The following is a 16,170-nucleotide window of genomic DNA, read 5'->3' as shown; positions in this document are numbered from 1 at the left end:
CCCCCAAGGCAGAGCTATGCGTGCGTGCCTCCAGTATACATGTCCCCAATGCAGATCTATGAGTGCGTGCCTCCAGTGCAGCCAGTATACATGTACCCCAATGCAGAGCTATGGGTGCGTGCCTCCAGTGCAGCCAGTATACATGTCCCCCAATGCAGAGCTATGCGTGCGTGCCTCCAGTGACCACCAGTATACATGTACCCCAATGCAGAGCTATGCGTGCATGCCTCCAGTGACCACCAGTATACATGTACCCCAATGCAGAGCTATGCGTGCGTGCCTCCAGTGACCACCAGTATACATGTCCCCCAATGCAGAGCTATGCGTGCGTGCCTCCAGTGACCACCAGTATACATGTCCCCCAATGCAGAGCTATGCGTGCGTGCCTCCAGTGACCACCAGTATACATGTCCCCCAATGCAGAGCTATGTGTGCGTGCCTCCAGTGCAGCCAGTATACATGCCCCCAATGCAGAGATATGCGTGCGTGCCTCCAGTGACCACCAGTATACATGTACCCCAATGCAGAGCTATGCGTGCGTTCCTCCAGTGACCACCAGTATACATGTCCCCCAATGCAGAGCTATGTGTGCGTGCCTCCAATGACCACCAGTATACATGTACCCCAATGCAGAGCTATGCGTGCGTGCCTCCAGTGCAGCCAGTATACATGTACCCCAATGCAGAGCTATGCGTGCGTGCCTCCAGTGACCACCAGTATACATGTACCCCAATGCAGAGATATGCGTGCTTGCCTCCAGTGACCACCAGTATACATGTACCCCAATGCAGAGCTATGCGTGCGTGCCTCCAGTGCAGCCAGTATACATGCCCCCAATGCAGAGCTATGCATGCGTGCCTCCAGTGACCACCAGTATACATGTACCCCAATGCAGAGCTATGTGTGCGTGCCTCCAGGGACCACCAGTATACATGTACCCCAATGCAGAGCTATGCGTGCGTGCCTCCAGTGACCACCAGTATACATGTACCCCAATGCAGAGCTATGCGTGCGTGCCTCCAGTGCAGCCAGTATACATGTACCCCAATGCAGAGCTATGCGTGCGTGCCTCCAGTGCAGCCAGTATACATGCCCCCAATGCAGAGCTATGCGTGCGTGCCTCCAGTGCAGCCAGTATACATGCCCCCAATGCAGAGCTATGCGTGCGTGCCTCCAGTGACCACCAGTATACATGTACCCCAATGCAGAGCTATGCGTGCGTGCCTCCAGTGCAGCCAGTATACATGTACCCCAATGCAGAGCTATGCGTGCGTGCCTCCAGTGACCACCAGTATACATGTACCCCAATGCAGAGCTATGCGTGCGTGCCTCCAGTGACCACCAGTATACATGTACCCCAATGCAGAGCTATGCGTGCGTTCCTCCAGTGACCACCAGTATACATGTCCCCCAATGCAGAGCTATGTGTGCGTGCCTCCAATGACCACCAGTATACATGTACCCCAATGCAGAGCTATGCGTGCGTGCCTCCAGTGCAGCCAGTATACATGTACCCCAATGCAGAGCTATGCGTGCGTGCCTCCAGTGCAGCCAGTATACATGCCCCCAATGCAGAGCTATGCGTGCGTGCCTCCAGTGCAGCCAGTATACATGCCCCCAATGCAGAGCTATGCGTGCGTGCCTCCAGTGACCACCAGTATACATGTACCCCAATGCAGAGCTATGCGTGCGTGCCTCCAGTGCAGCCAGTATACATGTACCCCAATGCAGAGCTATGCGTGCGTGCCTCCAGTGACCACCAGTATACATGTACCCCAATGCAGAGCTATGTGTGCGTGCCTCCAGGGACCACCAGTATACATGTACCCCAATGCAGAGCTATGCGTGCGTGCCTCCAGTGACCACCAGTATACATGTACCCCAATGCAGAGCTATGCGTGCGTGCCTCCAGTGACCACCAGTATACATGTACCCCAATGCAGAGCTATGCGTGCGTGCCTCCAGTGACCACCAGTATACATGTATCCCAATGCAGAGCTATGCGTGCTTGCCTTCAGTGCAGTCAGTATACATGTACCCCAATGCAGAGCTATGCGTGCATGCTTCTCCCTCTCGGCCTCTTCTGCGGCGGGTGACCACCAGTATACATGTCCCCCAATGCAGAGCTATGCGTGCGTGCCTCCAGTGCAGCCAGTATACATGCCCCCAAGGCAGAGCTATGCGTGCGTGCCTCCAGTATACATGTCCCCAATGCAGATCTATGCGTGCGTGCCTCCAGTGCAGCCAGTATACATGTACCCCAATGCAGAGCTATGGGTGCGTGCCTCCAGTGCAGCCAGTATACATGTCCCCCAATGCAGAGCTATGCGTGCGTGCCTCCAGTGACCACCAGTATACATGTACCCCAATGCAGAGCTATGCGTGCACGCCTCCAGCTGGAGCCTGGACCAATCACAGCCAGGATATCAGGAAAGTGGGGGTGTCCAATCGCAATGACTTGCCCCCAGATTACGCCCCCAGAAGGCAGCCAATCGGCGCCTCTTCTGGGACGTAAACCCCACCCCCCCCCCCCATAGCCAACAGTGCCACCGCATAGACCTGCGAACCCAATTTTTTTTTTTCACAACTTTATTTGTTCTTTTTGTAATTTTTTTTTTCTTTTTTTTTTCTTTTTTTTAGGGGCAGGGGGGCGGCGCCCTGGCGTCCCCTATGCACGGGCCGCCACTGTCTTTAAGAAATGGCTTTCTTCTTGCCACTCTTCCATAAAGGCCAGATTTGTGCAGTATTCGACTGATTGTTGTCCTATGGACAGAGTCTCCCACCTCAGCTGTAGATCTCTGCAGTTCATCCAGAGTGATCATGGGCCTCTTGGCTGCATCTCTGATCAGTCTTCTCCTTGTATGAGCTGAAAGTTTAGAGGGACGGCCAGGTCTTCGTAGATTTGCAGTGGTCTGATACTCCTTCCATTTCAATATTATCGCTTGCACAGTGCTCCTTGGGATGTTTAAAGCTTCAGAAATATTTTTGTATCCAAATCCAGCTTTAAACTTCTCCACAACAGTATCTCGGACCTGCCTGGTGTGTTCCTTGTTCTTCATGATGCTCTCTGCGCTTTAAACGGACCTCTGAGACTATCACAGTGCAGGTGCATTTATACGGAGACTTGATTACACACAGGTGGATTCTATTTATCATCATTAGTCATTTAGGTCAACGTTGGATCATTCAGAGATCCTCACTGAACTTCTGGAGAGAGTTTGCTGTACATAAGTAAAGGGGCTGAATAATTTTGCACACCCAATTTTTCAGTTTTTTGTTTGTTAACAAAGTTTGAAATATCCAATAAATTTCGTTCCACTTCATGATTGTGTCCCACTTGTTGTTGATTCTTCACAAAAAAATTACAGTTTTATATCTTTATGTTTGAAGCCTGAAATGTGGCAAAAGGTCGCAAAGTTCAAGGGGGCTGAATACTTTCGCAAGGCACTGTACTTGCCCTGGAGAAGATGAACCAAGTGGTTGAGGCCCATAATCTCACAGCAGGATCCACGCAGGTAAGCTGAAAAAAGATTACAGTCTCTTACTTTTTGTTGGACCATCTTCAGAGGATAGACCAGGTGGTTGAGGCCAAGAACCTCACAACAGGCTCTGCACAGGTACAGCTGCAGAAGTCTCTGCTGGAGCAGTCCAGGAAGCAATGCCACCCAATTTTAATGGCTGTACTGGGGAATCTATCTGAACACGATCCACCTATGTGACTGAGACTAAGGTCATTGCTGGTTGCTCTTATGCCCTTTGGTGGCTTGCAAACCCATTCTGGCATACGGGGCAATGTACCTTCCCCTATCCTTGTGAGCAAGCCAGCAGTGGTGAAACGCATCAGACAATGTGGTTTGAATCTAGTTTTCATCTTTTGATTAATTAAATAGCAACATTTTGGAGTGTGGCTTTTAATCTCTTTTGACTGAGAGGGGAAACAGGCTGTGGAGGCCAGCTCCTGAGTTGTCCTTGTGGATTGAAAGGAGCAAGTCTGGAGCCGAGCCATGGGTTTAGGAAAGGCACTATACCTGGTCACAGCTAGCTAGCCTAGATCAGGCATGGTCCCACTGAGCACAGATAGGTATGAGGAACTGCAATTTATATCCGTTGGGCATGTCTAGAAGTCCAGGTATGATGGTAGCCCAGAGGCTTGTGGGTAACGGAGGTAAAGAGCCTACTTTTGTGTAAAGGTAAAGCAGTAAGCTAATATTACAAGATTTGTTCCTTATTTATTCAGGTGGACAAATGTGGAAAGTTTAGAACTTGAATTGGCCTTCTTTCCTGAGTTTACACCTCACTGATAACCAATCTCTGGCAGGATCCTGTAGGATTGTGTGCAGATATGGCTAGGCAACTGTCACCTCACAAGCCATCAAAAGAACCCTTCAGACCTGGAGAATGAAAACTCATCGGGGAAGGAACAGTCTTTACAGACTGAGGCCCCACACTATCTGAAACCACCACTAATTTTCTTATATCAGAGGGAATATGTTTCATCTTAAGGTCCAATATCCATATTTGTTGTGGAGAGATGAGAATTATTTCTTCTCATAGTACAAATTATGTGGATGCAAAATGCTATTCCCTGGTCCTATAGAACCACCTAGGAACCATCAAAATGGTTTTATGGATCCTGTTAATTACTTCCATGTGGTATTTGGGGTGCGATCGGGATAATGTGTTGTTTCTAGAAATCCTAACCCCAACCCAGCCATTAGAACCGGCTTGTCCTTACATTCTATGACCACTTCAGGGGCAAATAGTTTTCTTTTCACCTGACAAGTATGGATGATCGAACGGTTCGGGTCCACCATCGGTTCGACCCGAACATTGGCTGTTCGAAATTCGGCCACCAGAACCGCCCAAAATGCAATGGGACAGGAACTGGGCTTTAAAAGCCCATGATTGGCCCAGAAACATCAGTAAAATGTGATTGGAGTGACTACGGGGTCCAGAGCCCAATGAGGAGTGAATACGCCCCCCATACGCCCCCCAGTATATAACATAGCCCTGCCAAAACTCTAGCACTGTAATACAGGGGCTGTGGAAGAGAGTGGAAGCATTTGTGTTGCTCCAGTGTCATTTTGCAATTATTAGTGTGAGGAAAGGGATATGCAGTGTAGTTAGGGTACTATATACCACTATAGTTAGATTCATAAATCTAGTTTTTGTAGGGATAGCTTTAAGTGTCAGGGTGACCGTAGTGTAGTTTAGGGTGACCTGACTCTGCCATGTCAGGGTGACTGTAGTGTAGTTAAGGGTGACCTGACTCTGCCATGTCAGGGTGACTGTAGTGTAGTTAAGGGTGACCTGACTCTGCCATGTCAGGGTGACCGTAGTGTAGTTCAGGGTGAACTAACTCTGCCATGTCAGGGTGACCGAACTCTGCCATGTCAGGGTGACCCCACTATGCAGATTCTGGGTTAGGGGTATACATATATATATATCAAAAACGACAATTTTTAAGAACTTTTTTTTGCCTGATTCGTAGTCCTTGGGGCATGACCCAGAACCCTAGGCACTTTTTAGGGGCATTTATTGGGTTTTAGGGCTTCAAAATGGTGTTTTTTAATTCCAGAAGTTCGGGTCCCATTGATTTCAATGGGGTTCTGGAATCCGAACCAAACTTTTGGGAAATTCAGGTGTTCTGGTCGAACCAAACTTTTCAAAAGTTTGATCATCCCTACTGACAAGGTGTCACCAATGACATACAACCATATGGCCCCAATGGTAAAGGTTATATCTGTTTTTCCCCATTTTTATTTTATAGCAAATAATCAATGTATTTGTCTTTCTTGTCTTTTGTAATGTTTACCTCTGTATGTTTTTCTATAGATATTCTATAGAGATTATTCTAGAGATATTAAATATACAAAATTAATAAGTGGCCTTCTGCGTACTAAGGTATGAATTCATACTCCCAGAGAGGTTGTTATAATACTACTGTCTGTAGGCTTTTCATTAAGGAATTTGTGTGAACAAAAAATAAAAAGACTATTTGAGCCAGGAATTATTTATTGCCTAAACTTCTACTTTAACCACTTAAGCCCCGGAAGATTTTACCCCCTTCCTGACCAGGGCCTATTTTGCGATTCGGCACTGCATGACTTTAACGGACAATTGCGCGGTCGTGCAACGTTGTACCTAAACGAATTTGACGTGCTTTTTTTCCCACAAACAGAGCTTTCATTTGGTGGTATTTGATCAGCTGTGCGATTTGAACTTTTTGCGCTATAAACAAAAAAAGAGCGTCAATTTTGCAAAAATAACAATATTTTTCACATTTTTTTTAGATGAAATCCCCCCCCCCCCCCCCCAAAAATGTAAAAATCTAAATTTTTTAACATCTGAGGCCAATTTGTTTTCTGCTACATATGTTTGGTAAAAAAAAAATCGCAATAAGCGAATTTTGATTGGTTTGCGCAAAAGTTATTGCGTTTACTAAATAAGGGAAAGATTTTTGTCATTTTTATTGTTAATGGCGGTGATCAGTGATTTTTTTTTTTTTTTGCGGGACTGCGACATTGCGGCAGACAGATCGGACCCTTGACTGACATTTTTGACACTTTTGGGGGTACCAGTGACATTACTGCAGTAATCAGTGCTATACATATGCACTGTTACTATAAAAATGACACTGGCAGGGAAGGGGTTAACTTTATTAGAGCTGCAGGGGTTAAATGTGTCCCTAGGGGTGTGCTTCTAACTGTAAAGGGGTGTGGTTAGTGATGTAACCACAGAGACATACGATCCTACATAGCAGGATCGTATGATCTCTGCAGTTAGATTGGGGAGAATGACAGACGGCTTTGTTTACATCAGCCGCCTGCCTTTCTGCCTCTCCAGCGGACGATCGCGGGTGGCATCGGGTCCGCCGGTCATACGCGCGGACATGTTAGGGAACAAGCCAGGCGGGAGCGCGCCTCCGGCGGCGCGCGCTCGCCCCCTAGAGGCTCTCAGGCTAGCGACGTAGTCCTACGTCACTTTGCCTGTACGAGGCTGACCGCCGCAGTAAATAGTCGTGCGGCGGTCAGCAAGTGGTTAAGATCCAAGTGACCCAAGTTTCTTGGCTTTTTTGTCCTTGAATTCTGGGATGCAAAATCGCAACGCGTCAGCTCAAAAAACTTAAAAAGACCCTTTTTAAGACACTTCATTGATAAAGAACCTTAAAGTCACACCTCCGTTTTTCAAAGATGAGGAAGAGGGACATATTTATGTACAAAGTATGTAGGGTAGGCAAAAGACACTCCCAACGTTACATGGACTACAAAGAATTAATACGCAAAAAATTATTGGTTACATGCACACATTCTTTTTTTTACTGCAACTTTTCTTTTATACAGGCTTTTCAGAACACAAAACAACAACAGTATAGATGTTGTATAAAAGGTTTATTGCAAGAGCTGTACATCAGGCCAAAAACAGGGTCAGCTGTGGAGGAGACATGGACAAGGGGACTTGGTTCCATAAGAGGGACAACTAAGGAGGTGACATAGACAAAGGGACTTGATTCCATAAGAGGGAAAACTGAGGAGGCGATAGAGACAGATATACTTGGCTTCAAAGGTGGGAAAACTGAAAAGGAGATGGGGACAGAGGGACTTTGTTCCATAGGAGGGACAACTGAGGAGGGGACAGGGACAGAGGGACTTGGCTCCATAAGAACGAAAACTGAGGAGGAGACGGGGACAGAGGGACTTGACTCCATAAGAGGGAAAACTGAGATGGGGAAGCGACAGAGGGACTTGGCTCTATAAGAGGGAAAACTGAGGAGAATACTGAGACAAAGGGACTAGGCTCCACAAGAGGGACAACTGAGGAGGAGATGGGGACAGAGGGACTTGGCTCCACAAGGGGGAAAACTGAGAATCAGATGAGGACAGATGGACTTGGCTCCAAGAGAGGAACAACTGAGGAGGAGATGGGGACAGAGAGATTTGGTTCCATAAGAGGGACAACTGAAGAGGAGACGGGGCAGAGGGACTTGGTTCCATAAGAGGGACAACTAAGAAGGAGACAGGTACATAGGGACTTGGTTCCATAAGAGGGACAACTGAGGAGGAAATGGGGACAGAGGGATTAGGTTCCATAAGAGGGACAACTGAGGAAGAGATGGGGACCGATGGACTTGGTTCCCAAAGAGGGACAACTGAGTAGGAGAAAAGGAAAGAGGATCTTGGTTCCATAAGAGGGACAACTGAGGAAGAGACAGGGGCAGAGGGACTTGGTTCCATAAGAGGGAAAACTCAGGAGGAGACAGGGACAGAAAGACTTGGTTCCATAAGAGGGACATCTGAGGAGGAGACATGGACAGAAAGACTTGGTTCCATAACAGGGAAAAATGAGAAGGAGTTGGGGACAGAAGGACTTTGTTCCATAAGAGGCAAAACTGAGGGGGAGACGAGGAATTGGTTCCATAATAGGAAACATGAGAAGGAGTTGGGGACAGAGGGACTTTGTTCCTTAAGAGGGAAAACTGAGGAGGAGATGGGGACAAGGGGGCTTGGTCCTATAGATAGTTGGGAGCTAGGCTTGTAGTGTATGTCCAGACAAAACCTTTCTTAGTTTTGGATGAAGTGGGGAAGGATTTGATTTTCTGTTGGTTTGTTGGGTTTTACTCCTGCCTGGGTCTCTGTTAGAGAGATTTCCCCTCACTTCCTGTCTCACTGACCACATTTTACCAGACAGGAAGTTAGGAGAACTATCAAACAACAACTCCTTAGGAAAGTAGGGGAACCCCTGTCAGATGTATTTGTTTTAGTTGTGTTGCTGTTGAAGATTTCCCCTACTGTTGTCAACAGGACAGGACGTGAAGGGGGGTTTCTCTGGCAGAGACCCTGATAACAGTAAAAAAAAAACATAATTTTCCCCACTTTATCTAAAAAACAAAAAAGCATTTAACTTGACAAACACTTAAAAGCTGAACTCCGGAGAACTGAGAAAACGACCCTGGCAGTGGGGGTTCTTCCAGTTCTCCCAGTAAATGCTCAATCTTGCCTAGGGTGCCAAGAAAAAGAACATATGGGCTCCTCCTTCCATAGCAACCAATCCCTCACAGCCTTTTCCCTTAAGCACACCGGCTGGCAGCTATGACATCATTACAGACTATGCAGAACTATGTCCTCCATTGTATGTGAGGACACCAAGGGCCCATCCATGAAGCCAGAGCATCAGAGAGAAGAGGGGGGAGTTGGCTGCCAGGGAAGATAGAGATAAGGTAATTAAAAGTGCGTTCTATGGGCACCCTATGCAAATATGAGGATTTAAGTCTGGCAGTTATGGGGGAGCCCCATAGCAGGTGTAACTATTTTTTATTTTTATTCCCATGGAGTTCCGCTTTAAATATTCTCTCAACATAGCTGCAAATATGGCAGTGTCAGAACGGCAGAGCAGTAGCTGTAGTAAGTTGGAATAGTCTATAAGGCAGTGTAAAATCCAAAATAAAAAGCGTAACAGCACAGCAACCAATCAGATTTCAGATGAATGAAGATGAGAGCTCATTGGTTGACTTGGGTCACTACAACTCAGAATATTGTTTAGTATTCAGTGAGAGGAGTGTAGCCTTGAGCCTGGGGCATCAGGGGTGCATTGCTGAGGATGGTGGTCTGTGCGGTGGTGACCGTGGACCAGTTCCCCCTCCGCCGGATTTCCCGGGCCATCTGACACCAGGTACAGGAGTAGCAGCAGCAGGAGCGGATGCAGTCATCACAGATCGAACCCTGAAATGAGACCGGGGGGGAAAGAGAAGTCAATTGAGTTATTGTGTTATCTCGGGGGCAACACTTGCAGCTGCCTATATCATGGAGGTTGACCATTACTGTCCATGGGTGATCGCTAGTGTTGGCAATAATTCAGACTCGCATGGCCCTAGGCATCAAAGTTCCTTCAGATATCTGGGAGCACTCAATGAGACACAGAGGTACGATGTCACAGAATGCTCGCTTCATTCGAACAGTAAAGAACGTTTTATAGAGAGAGTAAAAGGGGAGGTCCCTTTCCAGTAGATTATACATAGAATTGATACAAGAATAGCAGTTTACCATTACGTGCTTCAAGTCACGTACTTACATATGAGCTAATTAAAATAAGGCATAGTTATCATTGGCATTACATCAGACTTGTTCTAAGGGTTAAGATAAGGCATAATTAGTTACTTCAAACAGACTTACTCTAAGGGTCAGTTTGACCACAAAGCGTAACGTCCTGGAAACTTTCAAGGACATTTACTTAGATAGGCTTTTTAACTACCTGCCGCCCGCGCTATTGCCGATAGATGGCTACAGCGCGGACTCGAATTTCCGGGAGGCCGTCTTTAAATGGCCTCCCAGTGACAGGCTCCCGCGAGCGCGCATCGGGGAAAATCTGTGTCGGCCGTGTCCCTTGGACACAGCCAATCACAGATCGTGGTAAATGGCCAATCACAGCGGCCATTTACCACGTGATCGGACCGTGCAATGAGAGATGATCTCATATGTAAACATATGAGATCATCTCTCATCGCCAGAGCTCCTTCCTCACACAGAGACTGCAGTGTGAGGAAGAGGAGAGCCGTCAGCGGTAAGGGGAACACAGAGGAATGTAATCAGGGCACTGATCACCAGTGCCCTGATTACACAAGAGAAAAAAAAAAATGTCATTACTGCCCACAGTGCCCCCCATCAGTGCCCACACTCAGTGCCCATAGTGCTGCCAGTCAGTGCCCATCAGTGCCTGCTCATCTAGGCACTGATGGGCACTGATTAGCAGCACTATGGGCACTGAGTGTGGGCACTGATGGTGCTGCCCATCAGTGCTCATCAGTGCCACCCTTCAGTATCCATCAGTGCCACCCATCAGTGCCACCCATCAGTGTCCATCAGTGCCGCCTCTCAGCGCCCATCAGTGCCGCCTCTCAGTGCCCAGCAGTGCCACCTCTCAGTGCCCAGCAGTGCCACCTATCAGTGCTCATCAGTGCCACCAATCAGTGCTCATCAGTGCGGCATATTAGTACCTCCTCATCAGTGCCACCTCATCAGTGCCCATATGTGCCACCTCATCAGTGCCCATCAGTGCAGCCTATCAGTGCCCATCAGTGCCGCCTCATCAGTGCACATCAGTGAAGGAGAAAAATGTATTTATTTTCAAAATTTACTCACAGAAAATAAGAAAAACTTTTTTTTTTCAAAATTTTCTGTCTTTTTCTTTTTTTTTTTTTTAGTAAGAAATAAAAAACCCAGAGGTGATTAAATACCACCAAAAGAAAGCTCTATTTGTGTGGAAAAAAAAAGATAGAGATGTCATATGGGTACAGTGTAGCATGACCGCGCAATTGTCATTCAAAGTGTGAGAGCGCTGAAAGCTGAAAATTGGCCTGGGCAGGAAGGGGGTATAAGTGCCCAGTAGGCAAATGGTTAATTTAGCTGAGTCTAGGGTTTTAGTAATAAGATGGAGTTGAAAGAACAAAATGGAGAATAGAGATTCCTTCAGTTAGGAGATGGTTTCAAGTAATAATTCATCTATACCTAGAGCACTTTGTATCATTTTATTGGAGAAGCTGCTTCTACTCCCCCAGAGATCTTCATCCCTCTGCTGGAAAGGCTTGATGAAATCTCTCTCCTTCACCAACCAGAGAGGGATCTGAGCTGATTAAAGGTTTTCCCACCAATATGTATCGATAAAGATATTATGGGATATCAGAAGAAATCATTTTTCCTGTTACAAACCTATATTCTTCAACTCGATATTTCATTACCACTTCATAAAGCACAAGAGCACTAAAATACAGGCTTGTGGGTGGAATGGAGCCCGATGGTGATTGTCCATAAAAGGCTGTACAAGGACAGGCAGGAACTCCACAATAAGTAATATGAAAAGCTAGTTTTTATTGTGAAAACAACTTAAAAAGTACAATTTGAAACATAGAATGGCAGCCTCGATGGGAACTTTACTGTGGTCACTGTGGCTTCATATGCATCCTTGTCAACACACTTTGGGCCCAATTTGGACATTTTGACTTAGGGGTGTACTCACTTTTGTTGCCAGCAGTTTAGACATTAATGGCTGTGTGTTGAGTTATTTTGAGGGGACATGAAAAGATATAATAAAATATTTACAAAAATGTGAGGGGTGTACTCACTTTTGTGGGATACTGTATATACTGGAATTTTTTTTTTTTATATATACTTAAATTGGGACTGCGATATTGTGGCAGAAAATCTGACACTAACTAACGTTAATGGGAACTGATAAACTGACACTAACATCACCAGTATTAGTAAGACACCGGTATTTAAAGTTTACATGACATTTATTCCTTTAACCACTTAAGCCCCGGAAGATTTTACCCCCATTCCGACCAGGGGGGTATTTTGCGATTCGGCACTGCGTGACTTTAACGGACAATTGCGCGGTCGTGCGACGCTGTACCTAAACGAATTTGGCGTCCTTTTTTTCCCACAAACAGAGCTTTCTTTTGGTGGTATTTGATCACCTGTGCGATTTTTTGATCACGCGCTATAAACAAAAAAAGAGCGTAAATTTTGCAAAAATAACAATATTTTTCACATTTTTTTATATGAAATTCCCCCCCAAAAAAATGTAAAAATCAAAATTTTTTAACATTTTCGGCCAATTTGTTTTATGCTACCTATGTTTGGTAAAAAAAATCGCAAAAAGCGTATTTTGATTGGTTTGCGCAAAAGTTATCGCGTTTACTAACAAAGGGAAAGATTTTTGTCATTTTTGTTGTTTTTTTTTTAACGCGTAATGGCGGCGATCTGTGGTTTTGTTTGCAGTACTGCGACATTGCGGCGGACAGATCGGACCCTGGACTGACATTTTTGACACTTTTGGGGTTACCAGTGACATTTCTACAGTAATCAGTGCTATATATATGCACTGTTACTGTAAAAATACACTGGTAGTGAAGGGATTAACTTTATTTGGGAGGGAGGGGCTGTGTGTGTCCCTAGGGGCGTGCTTTCTACTGTGATTGACTGTGGCTTGAGCTGTAAGGACACTGATCAACGGATCTACATACTAGATCCATGTGATCAGTGTCTTTACACCGAGGAGAATGACAGGTGGCTTGTTTACACAAGCTGCCTGACATTCTCCCTCTCCCCTGCCGATTGCCGAGTGGCCGGCGGACATCGGGTTCGCTGGTCACACGCGCGGGGGGGTCCGTGACCACGCGGGAGCGGGAGCGCGCCTCCGGCGGCGCGCGCTCGCTCCCTAGACCCTCACAAGCAAGCAACGTAGCCCTACGTTAGTTTGCCTGTGAGGGGCTGATCGCCGACGTAGATAGTCGTGCGGCGGTCGGCAAGTGGTTAGAAATGTCAATATTGCTGCAGCAGGCTCCATACATTGTACAGATGCATCACTTTACAGGCACATTAAGGGGACCTCCCTGGCACGATATTTAAAGGAATTTTTCATTTTTATTGTAATATAAGCATTATTAAAATCACTACTCCTGTAAAAACGATTTTTTAAGAAAAAAAATGTTTGCATTGATACATGTCATCCAGAGCCGTACCCGGGTCCCCATACACTTTTTATGGCAATAACTTGCATATAAGCTTTTAAAATGAGGACTTTTGATTTTTCATGTTTGTGCCCCATAGACTTTAATGGAGTTTAACAGGGGGCTGTTCGGCCCATAAATACTCAGGATTCCTGCAGGTATCGCTGGCTGCTGCTGTTCTCCAGCTGGGTATGGCTGATGGCTGCTTCTGGGTGTCCTCCAGGACTGGTACTGCTGGTGGGTACTGCTGGGGGGTACTGGTGGTGGGTACTGCTGGCTGTTACTGTTGGTGGGTTCTGCTGGCTGGTACTGCTGGCAGGTAATGGTGGTGGGTACTGCTGGCAGGTGTTGCTGGTGGGTACTGCTGGCTGGTACTGCTGGCGGGTACTACTGGCTGGTACTGCTGCCTGATACTGGTGGTGGATACTGGTGGTGGGTACTGCTGGCAGGTGTTGCTTGTGGGTACTGCTGGCTGGTACTGCTGGTGGGTACTGCTGCCTGGTACTGCTGCCTGGTACTGCAGGCTGGTACTGGTGGTGGATATTGGTGGTGGGTACTGCAGGCTGGTACTGCTGAATAATACTGCTGACTGGTACTGCTAGTGGGTACTGTTGGTGGGTACTGCTGGCTGGTACTGCTGGTGGGTACTACTGGATGGTACTGCTGGCTGGTACTGCTAGTGGGTACTGTTGGTGAGTAATGCTGACTGGTACTGCTGGCTGGTACTGCTGGTGAGTACTGCTGACCAGTACTGCTGGCTGGCACTGCTGGTGGGTATTGCTGGCGGGTTTGGGTGAAGCCATGTGGGTTACACAGCAAACATGTGGAAGAAGGTAATCTGGTCAGATGAGATTGAAATTAAACTTTTTGGCCTAAAAGCAAAACGCTATGTGTGGTGGAAAACTAACACTGCACATCACCCTGAACACACCATCCCCACCGTGAAACATGGTGGTGGCAGCATCATGTTGTGGGGATGCTTTTCTTATGCAGGGACAGGGAAGCTGGTCAGAGTTGACTCAGGGGGGGGCTGAATACAAATGCACGCCACACTTTTCACATATTTATTTGTAAAAAATGTTGAAAGCCATTTATCATTTTCCTTCCACTTCACAATTATGTGTCACTTTGTGTCGGTCTATCACATAAAATTCTAATAAAATACATTTATGTTTTTGGTTGTAACATGACAAAATGTGAAAAATTTCAAGGGGTGTGAATACTTTTTTAAGGCACTGTACTGTTTTTCTGCTATTGTAAGTGATCCTTGCAGGGGATTATTATGTGCAATATACTTTTTCTCCACAAGATGTCATGTGTGTTCAATATTTGTGCTTCCTGCTTCCAGTTTTTAGATGTATTTACCACTTCAATACCAGGCACTTTCACCCCCTTCCAGCCCAGGCCAATTTTCAGCTTTCAGCGCTGTCACACTTTGAATTACAATTGCGCTGAATTACAATTGCGCTGTCATGCAGTGCTGTACCCATATGACATCTCTTTTTTTTTTTCTCACACAAATCAAGCTTTCTTTTGGTGGAATTTAATCACCATTCAGGTTTTTAATTTTTTGCTAAACAAATGAAAAAATGTTTAAAAACAAAATGTGTTTTTCTTCATTTCTGTTATGTAATTTTACCCCTTCACTGATGGGCACTATTGAGGCTGCACTTATGGGCACTAATGAGGAGGCACTGATATACTACACTGATGGGCACTGATAGGCTGCACTGATAGATGGCACTTATGAGGAGGCACTAATAGACAACACTGATGGGCACTGATAGGCTGCACTGATGAGGAGGCACTGATAGGCAGCACTGATGAGGAGGCACTGATAAAGAGGCACTGATACGTGGCACTGATAGACTACACTGATGGGCACTGATAGGCTGCACTGATGAGGCAGCACTAATGGGCACTGATAAGGAGGCACTGATAGGTGGCACTGATGAGGAGGCACTGATAGACTACACTGATGGGCATTGATAGGCTGCACTGATGAGGCAGCACTGATGGGCACTGATGAGGAAGCACTGATAGACTACACTGATGGGCACTGATAGGCTGCATTGATGAGGAGGCACTGATAGGCGGCACTGATAGACTACACTGATGGGCACTGATAGGCTGCACTGATGAGGCAGCACTTATGGGCACCCATAAGGAGGCACTGATAGGTGGCACTGATAGACTACACTGATGGGCACTGATAGGCTGCACTGATGAGGCAGCACTGATGGGCACTGATGAGGAGACAACGATAGGTGGCACTGATGGCCATTGATAGGCAGTACTATCGGGCACTGATTGACACTATTGAGGCTGCACTGATGATCAGGACACTGATTATCAATGCATATGTTCCCTGTCACACTTGCTGGTTACCGAATCTCCTCTCCTCACGCTGTGAGGAAAGCACTGCAGATAACCAGCAAGTTTGTTTACTGTGATCAAATGTGATTGGACACAGCTGATCACATGGTAGAGGGCCATTGTGATTGGCCTTTTACCTCGATTTGTGACCAGCTGTGTCCAAAGGACACAGCAATCACAGAGCGTGCCAGATGTGCGATCTAGGGAGTATGTGGGGGGTGTGGTTTTCGGAGGCTGTCCATGGACGCTCTCCAAAAACTGTACGACCACACTGTAGCCATTTTTTGGCT

General features: G+C 46.5%; 1 protein-coding gene across 2 annotated transcripts in view; it reads right to left on the bottom strand.

Moving 5' to 3' along the window:
- Window positions 1-9,161: 9,161 nt before the first annotated feature.
- LOC309554241 (placenta-specific gene 8 protein-like) overlaps window positions 9,162-16,170 on the bottom strand; it is a 44,516-nt gene continuing 37,507 nt past the window's right edge. For both annotated transcript variants that reach the window (XM_082255878.1, XM_082255879.1), the window contains exon 4: window positions 9,162-9,719. In XM_082255878.1, coding sequence (XP_082112004.1) covers window positions 9,537-9,719 — 183 coding nt within the window. In that variant the 3' untranslated portion in view covers window positions 9,162-9,536. The remainder of the gene's footprint in view (window positions 9,720-16,170) is intronic.

Source organism: Pelophylax lessonae (genome assembly GCF_965119305.1).
Source record: "Pelophylax lessonae genome assembly, chromosome: 4".
NCBI classification, from domain to species: Eukaryota; Metazoa; Chordata; class Amphibia; order Anura; family Ranidae; genus Pelophylax; species Pelophylax lessonae.
Note: the sequence above shows the minus strand (reverse complement) of the source record. Positions and strands in the feature narration are given on the sequence as shown.